Source organism: Lepidochelys olivacea (genome assembly GCF_965140295.1).
Source record: "Lepidochelys olivacea isolate rLepOli2 genome assembly, chromosome: 5".
In the NCBI taxonomy this organism is placed as follows: domain Eukaryota; kingdom Metazoa; phylum Chordata; order Testudines; family Cheloniidae; genus Lepidochelys; species Lepidochelys olivacea.
Genome location: NC_140415.1, coordinates 38,512,647 through 38,528,795, shown reverse-complemented (window position 1 = coordinate 38,528,795; position 16,149 = coordinate 38,512,647). Strand labels below are relative to the sequence as shown.

At 38.6% G+C, this 16,149-nt stretch overlaps 1 protein-coding gene across 2 annotated transcripts in view; it reads left to right on the top strand.

Annotated features, from left to right (window-relative positions):
• PDE4D (phosphodiesterase 4D) overlaps positions 1-16,149 on the top strand; it is a 763,522-nt gene that overhangs the window by 84,757 nt on the left and 662,616 nt on the right. Inside the window, exon 1 of one of the 2 annotated variants that reach the window (XM_084628698.1) lies at positions 3,641-4,253. The exons of the other annotated variant lie outside the window; for it this stretch is intronic. Within the exon in view, the coding sequence (XP_084484824.1) occupies positions 3,982-4,253 (272 nt within the window). The 5' untranslated portion in view covers positions 3,641-3,981. Of the gene's footprint in view, positions 1-3,640; positions 4,254-16,149 lie in introns of those variants that run through there. 2 annotated transcript variants of the gene reach the window in all.

Sequence of the window (16,149 nt, the reverse complement as noted above, 5' to 3'; positions counted from 1 at the left end):
GAAATTATTTAGAGCGCATATCTCCATCATACTACCATTTTTAAATAAACTGTATGTAGCTTAGGAGAGATGAATGATTTGCCCCTCCCTATTGTGTAGTTTGCTTGTAAAGGTTTATACTGTGGGAGGAGAAAGGTGCTGTATAAGTCACTTTGCAAGATTCCTTCCCTCCTCCTCCAATCTAGAGTAAACAGTCTCTGTTTAAACTGCTGTGTGCTTATGGTGTAGCATTAGAAATAGCTGTTTTTCAAGTTAAACCTTGACTTTTTGTTACAATGGGGACCACTTGCATTTGTAGCCTTAGAGTAAACCTTTTCATTTAACTTCATGAGAGTGAATTAGTTTGAGAGTTTTCATTGTATGTAGACAGGTTTCAGAGTAGCAGCTGTGTTAGTCTGTATTCGCAAAAAGAAATGAGTACTAGTGGCACCTTAGAGACTAACCAATTTATTTGAGCATAAGCTTAAGTGAGCTGTAGCTCACCAACGCTTATGCTCAAATAAATTGATTAGTCTCTAAGGTGCCACTAGTACTCTTTTTCTTTCATTGTATGTATAAACCCTGGCATTGACATCAATCAGTGAAGATAAGGTTTGTTTGTTCAACAGATTCTTAAAACTCTTGTATTGTGAAGACAGCTTTATAAAGGTTGATGGTGTTGGACTGCAATTTACAAAGTATACAAGTCCAAAATATATTAATAAATGTCAGACATATATGCACTTTAATTGGTCAAAACCAATAAAACTGAATATGTTAAAACTACCTGTCATATATGCTTTGTAATTTTTTTTTTAAATCACATCGCTGTTTCCTCCAAGCTTTCTCTTTTGGTGAGGGAGGAGAGGATAAATCTTTATGGGAAGTTGTTAGAGTCGCTAGAAAACCAAAGTTCAGAAAGATAACTTCCTGTCCCAGTGTGGAAAAAGCATTTCAATAGCTATTCGTCCTGGACTTTGACACTGTATAATGATCGAACTTTCATTTTTCCTAACTTCCGTTAAAAACAAAGGGCCTTATTGTGCTGCTATTCATACACTGGCATTTCTTTAATGTGTGGCAAGGCTACAGTATGCCCATTATACAGTGTATTGAGATAGTAGTGGTTGCTATGTTGACTAATTTTAAGAGCATTATTTCAAATAATGGAAATAAGGCTACCGGTATGTAAGCCTAATTATTTTTGTAAGATCATACTAATTGAAGTGTGATCCTTTGTTCATTGAAGTAAATGACAACAGTCCTATTGACTTCAGTGGTGCAAGATCTGGCCCCAAATAGGGCAGTCTGTCCAGTCCTATGAGACCATTTCTGCTTTCTTGAAAATGCTTTAGTGTGAGCACAAGAGTACCTGGATTTTCATACATAAACTCGGCTGTTTGGAAAAATGATCAGGCTTATGTAGAGTCATTATCAGCTTTTTATAAACAAAGGAAGGAGGGATTAGGGAAAAGTAGTCTTCTTATCCTTTACAAAGCCTGTTTCATAATTTTTACTCTTTTCTCACATACCTTTTGAGGAGCTATGCTGAAGCCATCATGCTTCTAGCAGAGGAGGCTTGGAAGACTTTGCTGTTGAGTGCTAAGTCTCTTTTGCAACTCAGTTTTGCCTTTGCAGGATTTCATGTGCCATCTAGAAACTAGGACAGAGAACAGAAACTTCCTCTCCAACATAGCAGTGCACTCACTATCACTTAGCCCTTGGGCAAGCCTGACTACCATATTGAAAGCATGGTCACCATGTGGATGTGTGGTGGGGTATACAAACATATACAGTACCAAGCAAGAAGGTGTTAAAGAGCAGCTTTGGGATGAGGTAGCCCTGGCCCATTGCACCTGGGGGGCATATCAATCTTAGTAGAGGAGCCTTAAGAAGGGAGAAGCTCATTTCAGAAGGGCCAAGCTTGGAGAAGATCATGGCAGAAAGACAAGCTAGCTTAGGTTGGCTGAATTTGGGCAGCTGGAGGATCCAGATAGGACAGAGAAGTTGCTAGTCTTTATTTCTTTTCCTTTCCTCTGTTACCTTGAGGACTGAGTTTAGGGGCTGGGCCCTGAGACAGACCTCTGCTGAGAATATAATCCCCTGGCACTGAGAACTTGGATCCATTGTAGGAAGTAGCTCCAAAGAAGGAGCAAGAGCTTTGACAAAACAGCCAGTTGCCACAAGTGTCCCAGGGCTGGAACCCAAAGTAGAGGGAGGTACTGAGTTCCCCCCATCGCCTCAACGTGAGGACAAGCTGGAAAACCCCAGACAGAAGGGGCCAGAAGGATTATTGGGCCTAGACCAGGACTATCAACCTGGTATGAGGGCCTGGAACTATTGGGTGGAAACCCTGTTTTACCCTGGAAGAGGTGAGATAAAAGATGACCCTCCTTGAGGGCCAGGTCACAAGGACCTGGCTGGGAGGATGTCATTAAGCATTTTAATAGATCTGGGCAGCAGGAGTACGAGAATGAAATTCCACAATGCTTCACTTGGCCACAAGGTGGCTCACCAGTTGGTGAGTAACTTTGCCAGGGGACCTTTATAATTAAATGCTTTCTCCCCTGAGAGCTTGAATGCAAGGTAATGTAACTTAATGGGAGAAGCATATTGCAGTGATATAATATGCATATAACACTCTGCCACTCAGGAGACCTCTTGTATCTTGGTGACATTCTAGTACACAGGGAGTGTTCATTTTAAAAGAAACGGGGTGTTTGTTTCTGTGACCTGAAAGTAGGACATGTACCAAATTTAAATCAATAAGGGCTCTGATTCCAGTTCTGGCATTGTCTGCTGTGGGTCATCATGTCAGTCTCAGAAAAAGTGTATGATGTTTATAAAGAGTACTTTAGCTATTCAGGGAGAGAGGATTGAGCTTAATTTGAAAACAATACCCTCAGCACTGACTGAGGGAGGATTTGCAAGATCAGAAGAAAAATACAGCAGCACAGTGCCTTGTATAATTCCCAAAAGGAAAGCTGATCTTTTCTTCAGAATGAAATTCAATAGTAGTGTTACTGGAAAGGAATAAATAATGACCACTTTTATCATATGTTAAGAATTCACTTATAAAGACTGTATTGCATAATAGGGCAATTTTCAGCACTCACTAACTGTGCAAAGGAATAGGAATTATCTTCCAGATTAAGTAGTTGTGGGGACATAGGAAGATGTATTGACCTGTTAATTTAGAACACCTAATTAAACAGTTCTTGTGGCAATCATAGCCTGTTTTGTGTGTGTGTATAGGACAAAGCCATTTCACTTTCTTTTGTATTATTGAAGATGAACATATTCTTCTTTCATGCGGTCTTGTTTAGGTAACCGATTGTGGTGTAGAAGATCAGTGGACTTTTTTTTATATTTATTTTGTCCTGTTGCTTGTTTGTTACCTTAAAAATGTTTTGCAATTTTCTTCTGTGAGTGATTGGATTGCAAAGGTAAACATTGTAGATGAGGGTGGAGGGGAGGAGGAAGATGTTCAGCATTCACCCACCTCCCCTTTCAGCCTATTTTAAAATTCAGGAATGAGCAAACGGAAAGAATAGCAAACCATACGGACACGCATCTGACGTTTAAGCCCTCCTCCTAGTGCTTTTTATGTACATAGCCAGAAGCTGCTCAAGCAGCTGCAGCGCGTTAGTTCCAATAGTTTAACAGGCAGCTTTGGAGCTCTAACAGAAAGCCGTACTAACGCAGTTTCTTCCCTCCAGGTTCACTTGCAATGATAGCTAGTAAGTGATTTTTAGCAACGGGATTGTCAGAGGAGTGGTAATGTTTAATAGGTTTCGGTGGAGGAGTTAGTTGCTTTTTTCTTTTCAGATCATTATCTATAAAGAGACGCGGAGGGCAGGCAACACCATGTTGAAAACAGAATAGGCTGCTGAGTCGGAGTAGAAGCTCTGCACGGTTCTCTGGAACTGAATTAACAAGGAAATATTTTAAACAACCAAAACAAATATCACATTACTGTATTATTAAAGCTACTTGGGGAATATGGCTCAGCAGACAACAAGCCCAGACACCTTGACTGTACCTGAAGTTGATAATCCACAGTGCCAAAATCCATGGCTGAACGAGGATCTTGTAAAGAACCTGAGGGAAAACCTGTTGCAGCATGAAAAGTCCAAGACATCCAGGAAGTCTTCGTCTGTTTCACCCAGGTTCTCTCCAGTCACTTCTCCTAGAAATTCTCCAAGGCTCTTACGCAGGATGCTTTTGAATAGCAACGTACCAAAACAGCGGCGTTTCACTGTGGCACATACATGGTAAGAATTGTGCATGTTGACAGAAGAGATTACATATAGGGTTAACTTTTGGCCTCTGCAGCAGAGCAGTGCTTACTTTTGCATGGAAAGCTTTTTTTAAAAAAAAATCTGTATTGTTCCAGCATTATTCCATAAATGTAAAATAATTCATAGTAAATCTGGGCAGGAATCTTTCGGATGGGTGTTAAAAATAGTTTAAGAGCGCCAGTCACTCAAAGTTGATGTCAGGTGTGAAGTTTATCACAATAAATTCTGTTCTAGATATACAATGAGAATACACAGTATTGGTGTCAGGATGACTTTCTCTTTGATTTTCTTAGGAAATTTCCTTCTTCCCTGGTGCCACCCACCCCTCAGGCATTCAAACAAGGACAATAAAAAGTAAATGTATTTGACCTTCTGCTGTTCAAGTCAGAGTGACTAGGCAGAGATTTTGTGTGTGTGTGTGTGTGATTTTTATCTTTTTAAAAAATTGTCATATTTATAACCTCCTAAGTAGAAGATTAGGTCTCCATAGCGTTCAAATTTAGTAGAACTTGGTGGTAGTGGAGGGGCTAGTCCTCTGTATGGAGTAGTTGTTCTTGTTAAAATAATTATTGTAATAAATACAGGAAAAGAGAAAGTAATTCCCCATGTTAAATATTTATCACTCTTTTGATGTGTGTGGTTAGTTAGATGAAAAACATTCATATGCATTGAATCCCTCTACTGTGTACGAATAGTATGCTTTCATATTTATTATCTTTCAGAATGATAATTGTATTCTTGTACTTCAAGAAATAATGCACTGGTATTTGCTGAGATGGTCTTGTCATCTTTGATATGCTCTGTCTTTGTGGTATCAGTGTAAAGGGAATAAGCTTACAGCAGAAAGTGATGTTAAAGGGTGGCATGTTTTAATCAGTGAATGGATCAGTAATATTGATTTCATTAGTTGAATTAAATTAATTGCAGAACGTAGCCATATGTTTATGCATTGTGGTGAGTGTATGCATATACTGCAGTTTGTGTGTGTGTGCATATGTAAGTATAACAGAAAGTGCATTTAATGTAGAAATGGTAAAATGTGCCTACGGCCTAACCAGAATCAACAATACATGTTAAAATGACACACATGCAGCATAGCGACCAGGAAAGGGATTTAGACATTATTGTAGGAAGATGACTTAAAGTAATTAGTGAAGTGTGTGGATATAGTGTTGAGAAAAAATAAAACAAAAAACAAGCAAGATTCAGGAAGGCATGGAGAATAAAAAAAAATAATCAAAAGAACTGCTTGTTATACAGGGTGCTTGTTTAGATCTGCATTAGATAACAGGGTACTTTTCCATTGGAGAATATTATTGCTCCTTGGAGAGGAGAAGAAAACAATGTTTCCAAAGTTTAGGAATGTTTGTTTTCAAAGAAATTTACCTGATAAGAAGGCATTACAAATACGTTAGAGAAAGCTAAATAAAATTAAGCTTTTGATCTTTGATCAAAAAAGATCAAAAGATCAAAAAATTGATCTTCTCCCCTTGATCAATGTACATAAAGTCTGAAAAATATCGAACTGTTCGTATTAGTTATGGGTTCAACAACCTGGTGAACAGCTTATAAATGAGTAAATCAAGGTAAAAACTGAATTTGGATAGAATTGTTTCCACAAGGGTTGAAACCAAAATTAATTTGCCAAGAAAAGTCAACAAAGAAAATACAGTATTTTTTGGTTTGGGGTTTTTTTTTTTTGTAATAAACTTGTAAGAAGTTGAGCAATGGAGAATGCTTAGTATCTCTCAACTGACTCTCTCCTGTTGAAGCTATTCAACTACATATTACTCAACGGTCATTGGAGCAGGAATTAGAATCTGGGTGTCCCCCTTCCTAGCTGAGTGCCCAGCCACCTGACTATAAAGTTTCTTTCTCTCTCTCTCTGGCCCAATGACTGTTCAAATATTTTATTCAAAGTGGAACAGCTTCAACAGGAAAGAATGAAAGAGACTCACCCTAGGTCAGGGGTTCCCAAACTTGGTTCGTGGCTTAGAATCATAGAGTCGTAGAATATCAGGGTTGGAAGGGACCTCAGGAGGTCATCTTGTTCTGGGTAAGCCCCTGGGAATGGCGAACTGTGTCCACTGGGAGCTGCAAGCGGCCATACCTGTGGATGCTCAGGAAATGCATCTGACGAAGTGAGCTGTAGCTCACGAAAGCTTATGCTTAAATAAATTGGTTAGTCTCTAAGGTGCCACTAGTACTCCTTTTCTTTTTGTGAATACAGACTAACACGTCTGCTACTCTGAAACCAGGAAAACAAAGTGTCTCCTGGCCCACCAGGGGCTTACCCTGAACAAGCTGCAAACCAAGTTTGGGAACCCCTGACCTAGGTCATTCTCCTAGGTCTTCTGCCAATTTTTTTTTTTTTTTTTTGGTTCAGCTCTTTTTGTAACGCCAAAGTGAAGGCAACAAAAGCAATGAATTCTGAAAGGCATTGAAAGTTGTCAGTGTGGAAGTCTAGGGCAAAGTACAACATGGTGAAATGTTCTAGCTGCACCTAATCTGGAAAGTATTGTTGCACCAGTTAACTTGTAAACTATGGGAAAAATCTTCACCCCTTCTACCCCCACTCCAGCCCTCTTTCTCCAGGAAAAAGAACCAGCAAGATGTGAAGGGGCCGTAAAAGCCCTATATCTGGCCGAGTGAGGATTCCCCTCATGCAGACACTTTGAAAGACAGCCGTAAAACTGCTTTCCAAAGACAAGCCCTAGCCCTTCTTACGTGGTATGCCAGGCCAGAGCTAAAGATATGTTTGGGGCAAGATTCCAGGCAAAACTGTGGCCAGTAAGGTAGCCTGGGGAGTCTGTCATAATTGGATATGTCTACGCTGAAATGTAATGAAGACATGGCAGCACAGGATTTATTGTGGGCTAGCTGCCACCGGGGACCCTGGATATGCACTCAAGTTGCTGGCCTGAGTCAGTGTCCATGCTGCCTCCTCATCACTGTTATTGTTACCAGCACCAGCGCTACCTAGATTAAAGCTAGTGTGGGGAAGCCTACCCATGTTAAAATTACAGCTTAATTTATGGTAGGGATGTACCCTTAGGGCCGAGCACAGAGTCTCGCTGTAACTAATTAATCCTGAGCACTACCTTGGAGTGTTCCAGTTTAGGGTTGAGATTCTGTCCTTAAATGTCCCTTTACATGTTGTAGTGATATCTACCCTATCACTTTTAAATGTAAGAATCGAATGACAAATCTTGAGATTAGAAAGGCAAGGTCGGTGAGGTAATATCTTATATTGGACCAACTTCCATTGGTGAGAGAGACAAGCTTTCGAGCATACACAAAGCTCTTCTTCAGGTCTGGGAAATGTACTAAAGGCTTGTCTACACTTAAAACACTTGCAGCAGCACGAATGCCACTTAGCACTTCAGTGTCACTACCTGTGCCAATGGGAGGGGTTCTCCTGTCGGCATAGGTCCTCAAACTCTCTGAGAGGTGGTAGTTAGGTTGACAAGAGAATTCTCCTGTCAACCTAGTGCTAGGTACACTGGGGGTTGGTTTAGCTGTGTTGCTCAGGGGTGTGGATTTTTCACAAGGCCTCAGAGTGTCACAGCTAAATACAAGGTGTAAGAGATTGTTTCGCATAAGTAGTTAACGCATTTCAAGAAGGGACCATTCAAGGTGAAAATGGCCTGGTAACACCTGACCTGTCATGGGGGGATGGGGGAAGGGGAGGGTGAAAAAAAGCTGGGGATGGGGGTTAGTGGATTAAAGATTGTTGTAATAAGCCATAAATCCAGTGGTTATGTTTACACTGCACTTTCATCGGTAAAACTTTCTCCCCCTGACCGACAAAAAGTGCCGGTGTGGACAGCACTTTGTCAGTGGGAGTCACTCTCCTGCTAACAAAGCTACCGCTTCTTGTTGGGGGTGGCTTTATTTTGTTGGCGGGAAAGCTCTCTTCTGCCGACAAAGAGCGGCTACACTGCTTACCCAGTGTCTCTATTGAGTCCATGGTTTTTAGTGTCTAGCAAAGGTATGAATTTAAGACAGGTTAATCTTTTAAATGTGTTAACTTTTGAGGATAAGGACTGAGAGGTCACATATAGAGTGAGGCAGTTAAAGCCTGTTGACATAAGCATCATTTATCCTTCTGTGGATTATCTTCCTGATTTGTTTGTGTACTTATATTTACTGTACATTTTCACTGGCTGGGCACCCCATATATCTTGTATTCTCCTTTTCCATACCTCTGTTTTTCTGCCCAGGGAATATTATGGTCTTTAGATTAATTTTTACATGGTGCTGCTCTTTTCCTCACATAAATTATTTGTTTTCTACTTCTTGGACTGTTTCTCCTACTTTCTTGGTAGGTGACTTGCATTTTCACTAGTTCAGACAGTGGAAGTAGCTGCAACACTTATTTGACAGATAGATGAGACATAAACTGTAATAAATCTGAAAGTACCTTGTTTAAAACTACATCTACCAGATGTTCTTTTTTTTTTTTCTTCCTTTTGGATACCAGTCACGCTGCTTGCTTTGTTCATATGATGCCTTCATAAAGGTCTCTGTGCACTTTCCAGACTTTTAAACGCTTGGTAATAGTACATCTGTTGGTGTTCCTATTTGGAATGAAATGGACATCAAACTTTTTAAAAATATTGCCACGATTATTCTTCTATAAATACAAATTATGTACAGATTTGTGTTAATATTGTTGTGTCATAAATATAAAGGGAAGGGTAAACCCCTTTGAAATCCTTCCTGGCAGGGGAAAGCTCCTCTCACCTGTAAAGGGTTAAGAAGCTAAAGGTAAGCTCGCTGGCACCTGACCAAAATGACTAATGAGGAGACAAGATACTTTCAAAAGCTGGGAGGAGGGAGAGAAACAAAGGGTCTGTGTGTCTGTCTATAGTCTCTTTGTCAGGGATAGACCAGGAATGGAGTCTTAGAACTTTTAGTAAGTAATCTAGCTAGGTATGTGTTAGATTATGATTTCTTTAAATGGCTGAGAAAAGAATTGTGCTGAATAGAATAACTATTTCTGTCTGTGTATCTTTTTTGTAATTTAAGGTTTTGCCTAGAGGGGTTCTCTATGTTTTTGAATCTAATTACCCTGTAAGATATCTACCATCCTGATTTTACAGGGGGGATTTCTTTATTTCTATTTACTTCCATTTTTATTAAAAGTCTTCTTGTAAGAAAACTGAATGCTTTTTCATTGTTCTCAGATCCAAGGATTTGGGTCTGTGGTCACCTATGCAAATTGGTGAGGCTTTTTATCCAACATTTCCCAGGAAAGGGGGGTGCAAGTGTTGGGAGGATTGTTCATTGTTCTTAAGATCCAAGGGTCTGGGTCTGTAGTCACCTAAGCAAATTGGTGAGGCTTTTTACCAAACCTTGTCCAGAAAGTGGGGTGCAAGGTTTTGGGAAGTATTTTGGGGGGAAGGACGCGTCCAAACAGCTCTTCCCCAGTAACCAGTATTAGTTTGGTGGTGGTAGCGGCCAGTCCAAGGACAACGGGTGGAATATTTTGTACCTTGGGGAAGTTTTGACCTAAGCTGGTAAAGATAAGCTTAGGAGGTTTTTCATGCAGGTCCCCACATCTGTACCCTAGAGTTCAGAGTGGGGGAGGAACCTTGACATGTTGCGATTTGAAATCTGGTGAAGCACTTCTTTTACTCAGACTATTCCAGGGGTTTATCAAAGCAAAATTCTTGTGGAGAATGGGTCTTTGGTATTTTTTTTATTTATGCTGTTTCAAAATCCATCAACTTTTGGTTAGAATAAGGAAAACAGTATTACTGATAAAGCCTCTATCTCTACCTTTGCTTCACTGTAGATCTTTTACCTAGAACAGTGGTTCTCAAACTTTTGTACTGGTGACCCCTTTCACATAGCAAGCTTCTGACTGTGACCCCCGCTTATAATTAAAAAACACTTTTTCATATATTAAACACCATTATAAATGCAGGTGGCAAAGCAGGATTTGGGGTGAAGGCTGACAGCTCATGACCCCCCACATAATAACCTTGCGACCCCCTGAGGGGTACTGATCCCCAGTTTGAGAACCCTGGACCTAGAACCTTCTCCAGCCCCTCTTCACTGTCTTTCTGCTGGAGATTTAAAGAAACAGTACACATCCTCACCATATCCGATTGGTTTCTAGCAAATATTCACAAAACTAAACCCTCATAGCAACAAATATGACAGAATAGCAACAGCATCTGCTTCAGAAAAGAAAACTAAACAAATACTTTTCTAATAACAGATATATTGTTACTGTACATTTGATCAAAAAATAAAAGATGAAGGATGAACCTTGAGTTTAATTTATAAAATATAGATTACTCAAGGCTTCTGTGACATTTAACTGAATCAGTTAGAAGAGGCTTTGCAATTCACAAGTATCTTGAAACATGTTCTTCATTTGTGGTGTATTGTTTCATTTTTACAGCTATTCAATGCTTTCTGTTTTCTTGCCATCAGGTTATATCAGATGAAGTCTTTGAGAGAGACTCATCCACATATAGCTGAACCTTAAAAGTCCTTTACAAGTAAAGTGATTTAAAGTTGTTTACAAAAATAAATAACCTTTTGTGCCTGAACCTGTTGAGAGAATATTTGGCTGTCCTTCAGTCAAAAAAGGAGAAAGATGGGCCATATCCAGCAGTTAACAGGAACGGGCCATTAACTGTTAACTGCTGGAAATGGCCCACCTTGATTATCAGGACAAAAGGTTTTCTTCCCCCCCCCTCCTGCTGGTAATAGCTCATCTTAAGTGATCACTCCTTTTCTCCTTACAGTGTGTATGATAACACCCATTTTTTCATGTTCTGTGTGTATATAAATCTCCTCACTGTATTTTCCACTGAATGCATCCGATGAAGTGAGCTGTAGCTCACAAAAGCTTATGCTCAAATAAATTGGTTAGTCTCTAAGGTGCCACAAATACTCCTTTTCTTCATGGGGAAATAGTTTTACTTTGTGTAATGACCCATCCGCTCCCAGTCTTTATTCAGACCTCATTTAATGGTATGTAGTTTGCAAATTAATTCTGATTCAGCAGTTTCTTGTTGAAGTCTGTTTTTGAAGGTTTTTTTGTTGTAGTATTGCGACTTTTAGGTCTGTAATTGAGTGACCAGGGATTGAATTGGAATTAATTTGCAAACTAGACACCCTCAGTAGGGAATAGAGTACCCTGAGGACATGTCAACAGAAGAACATCAACAGCACATGGAAGTAGATACTCTGGGAAGTCCTATCGCATAAATACTTGGGAACGAGAAGGAACTGGACAGCCAGTTACATAAATATGGTTACACAAATAATCCCCCTTTAAAATAATAGAATGACTGATTAGCTGTCTACAGGATCTAAACAGTGTGCCATCCCAACCCTTTTGCAGGGGAAAAACACTGTTAGCTGCCGTTGCTATCTGACATGCAGACACAAACCATGGTACTTACCGGTTACAAACTATGATAAATTGTTGTGTGGACAGGGTTATAGTGGCATAATTTCCACCACCACTCATCCAAATGTGTGGAAGCCCTTTCATGTGAAGAGGATGTGGGTTTTAGTGAGAGGAAATAGCTGATACTGCATAGAGTGATGCTCTATCTCTTGTTAACCCATAGAAATCCCCATGGAACTCCTAGCGGAAGATACACTAACCCCATTGTTAATGTCTGTAAAACCCTGCTTTAGGGAAAGGGGAGACCCTCTGTCCAGACCTGGGCTCTATGGGATTTATCCACCAATCATGGGACATCCATGGGATTTAGGACCATGCCCCCTGGCCCAACCATGGATATGAAAGTCTCGCACATACCAGCTGAAAGATTTGGTGGAACTCTGAGTGAAAACTGGTGTTTTTTCACTTAATTTTGTCCTTTCTATATTTTTATGTAGGAGGGCATGACATGGCTTATAATTTTTTTTTTTGAGAGGGGTCTTCCATGTTGTCTTGAGGGGGAAGGCTATTGAACTTAATTTTTAATCACTAGTCTGCTATAGAAATCTAGCTAATATTTGTTTGTGAGTGGTAGGTCCTTCTGACCTATGTATTTCTAACAGTATGTGAGCTGGACTTCCAAATAGAAAAGTGAAAGTATGAGGGTTTGATAGGAGTTCCCTCTATGATAGCAGAGAAGTTACCGAATAACTTACTCATGGCTTCGAAACAATGTTATAACTAATCCTTCCTAGTCTAATGGAAATAAAAATAATTAACTCATCCTGAACCTCCATGTATATAATTTCAGACTTGATAACATGAAAATTACATAAACTTTGAACAATTAAAAAAGGAATATGCTATTGCAACATTAATGGTGAAGACTTGAAACTTACACAGGTTAGACATGTTAACTCTCTTTCCCCCAAAATATGCATTATATTGTTTTACCGCTTACAGCATGTTGCGTTCATTTTAATGCCTTATAATATTTAAGTTACAACAGCTGTGAGAATTAGCAGGTACTAAAAGGTAAAGTAACCCTGCTAGTTTGTGTTTGACAAAGTCAGCCATGTAAGGATTCATAGATTATTAGTCTAAAAGGAACTACTATGAATGATCATCTAATCTGACCTCATGTATAACATAGGTCACAGGATTTCCTTAAAATAATTCCTGTTTGAATTAGATTATCTGTTGTTTTTTTTTTAAACATCCAAAATTGATTTAAAAATTGCCAGTGATGGAGCAACTACCATTGTCTTGGGTAAGTTGTTCCAATGGTTAATTACCCTGTCTGCTAAAAATACATGCCTTAGTTCTCCTCTAAATCTGTCTAGTTTCCACTTCCAGCCATTGGATTGTGTTACACCTTTTTCTGCTAGACTGAAGAGCCCATTATCAAACTTGTTCCCCATGTAGGTTCTCTTAAACTGATCAAGTCACCCTTAACCTTTGCTTTATAAGCTAAATAGTTTGAAATCTTTGAATCTCCCACTCTATGGCATGTTTTCCAATCCTTTAACCATTCTTGTGGCTTTCCTCTGAAACCTCTCCAATTATCAAAATCATTTTTAATTTATGGACTCAAGAACTGGACATGGTATTCCAGTAGCAGTCAAATCATGCCATATAGGGAGGCAATATAACTCCTCTACTCCTACTCAAATTTCCCTTGTTTATATGTACACTGATCCCATTCTTTTGGACTCAGTATCTAACTTGGAGTTCATGTTCAGCTGATTATCCACTATAATCCCTAATTCTTTTTTCGAGTTATTGCTCTCCAAAACAGAGTCCCTCGTGTAAATATGTATAAATCTTTGTTCCTAGTTGTATGCATTATATTTAGCCATATTAAAATACATATTGTTTGTTCTCACCCATTTTACCAAGAGATCCAGATCAGGCTATGTAAATGACCTGCCTTCTTCATTATTTACTACTCCCTCCACAATATTTGTATCTTCTGAATACTTAATCAGAGAGTGTTTTCTTTCATTTCTAAAAATGTTAAATAGCAGACGGCCAAGAATCAATCTCGCTAGATATACAGCTGATAAATGATGATTTCCTGTTTAGAAGTTACGTTGTGAAACAAGTCATTTTGCCACTTTTTAATCCATTTTTAAAATGTGCCATTTTAATTTTGTATCATTTTATTTTTATAATCAAAATGCTGTGTGGTACCAAATCAGATGTTTTACAGAAAGTCTATATTACATTAACACAAATACAGTTATCAACTAAACTTGTAATCTCATAAAAACATCCCCAGTTAGGATTATCATTAACTATATTACCTTGTTTTAATTCTTTATTAATCTAACCCCATATCAACCATTCCACTATTTTGTCCAGGATCAGTGTCAGGCTGACAGGCCTGTAATATCCTGGGTTAATCCTCACGGCTAGTTCCCTCCTAAATGCACCCTATGCTGCCCCTACCTCCCAGCCCCTTTTCCCCTAGCTATCTCTAGGATGGATGGGTATCAGGCTTGTGGAAAGGGATGGGGGAAAAGAGGGAGACCAGTTGCAGAGAGAAAGATTTGACCATTTCCTAGCTGTGTGAACAACCCCGCTACATGTGTGTCACATTTGTGCATGTGAGAAAAGGTTTGTGAATAGATTAGAACTGTGAGAATTGGTGATTTGCGGGGGGGAGAGGGGGCCTTTATCTGGAAGTTCCAAAAAATCAAAGAAAAATTTTTTCAAAATTTTCATTGAAAAATTTTTTGGTTGAATGAATTATTTTAAATAAAATTGAAAGAAATTTCAAAACAAAAAGTCATTTCAAATCAAAACATGTCATTTAAAAATGCTGAAATGTTTTTACATTTTCAGAATATTTTTTCCAACACAATTTGGTGACACTGAAACAAATTTGCAAAACATTTTGGTGTTGCCACATATGCATTTTTTTTTTTTTGGCCAAAAAAATAGTTTCAACTGAAAAATTTTGCCCCGTTCTAGAATGAATACTTCAGAAGTTCAAACCCTACAGCTTTATTCTCAGATCCTATGGTAGCCAGACTCTTCTTTTTCTCCACCAAGACTCCCCCTGTAACAAAGGAAAGAAAAGAAGTAAGGCCAAGTAGAGTCTTGGCTAGAGGAGTCAAAATAGCCTAGTTAATTAATTGCTAGTAAACTTGTAGAAACTGTGAGGCCTTATTAAAATAAACACAGGTGTATATATAGAGAGACGTATGTAAACATGGCAATTTAAATTTTTAATTAATTTAATATTTTCACATGGGGAAAATTATTATCTTGATTATTAAAACCCATAATGATCAGTTTTCTTTCTACTATATGTATTTTTGGACAGAACATTTTCCTACTTCTTTGTATTCACAATGAGTTAGTAAAATATATATGATGGGGTTTCTTTGGTTGGTCTTCTGTTTGACTTGCTTCAGCCCTTTTGGTGACTCTTTTTTTTAACTTGTGTTTTTAGTTTTTTTGGTCTTATTTTGTATTCTGATTCCATTGAATGATAGTTTCAAAACTACAAATATGTAGTTTAGTGACTGTGAAAGTATTTGTACTCTGTTATATACAGTACTTCACTTTGAATTCAACCAACCTGTATCTCCACCCATCATAAATATTCTTACATTGACTTTGGCACTTAAATACCAAATGATATGTGCTTTAGAAATACCTTAAATAGATCTTGGTAGGGTGTGCCATTTAATTTTCAGAATTTAACTGCCATAATAGCATTGATAAACTCCATGGTTTTGTTTATTTTATGTTGCACAATATGCTTTTTACTTACTGACTTTTATCTCTTTTTAAAAAAAAACAAAACCCATCAACCTAAGTAGTCAATTATAAATAAATAAAAATGTCCCTTCATAACAGGCTATCCAACACTATTGATGTGACTATACTTTGTTGAAAAAGAAAAGGAGTACTTGTGGCGCCTTAGAGACTAACCAACTTATTTGAGCATAAGCTTTTGTGAGCTACAGCTCACTTCATCGGATGCATACTGAGCTACAGCTCACTTCATCGGATGCACACATGCATCCGATGAAGTGAGCTGTAGCTCACGAAAGCTTATGCTCAAATAAATTGGTTAGTTGCTAAGGTGCCACAAGTACTCCTTTTCTTTTTGTGAATACAGACTAACACGGCTGTTACTCTGAAACCTATACTTCGTTGGTTTCACAATCTTCTGCTGCTGCTTAAACTGATTATAGCACAGAAATATATATTTTACTTTCTTCTGCTTACCATCAGTATATTTTCTTTAAGGATATTTAATGGATATTTACCTGTCCTTTCCTTTTGCCCTGCTTCACCACTCCTACATCTCAGGGAGCCCAAATAATTACAGATTGATACATATGAAGCATTTCAAGAGAGAGGTTCCATCAAAGCAGAGAGGAGGCAAAGTATACCAGTAGATTAGAGAAAGGCGAGGGATCATAAACAATGCACACT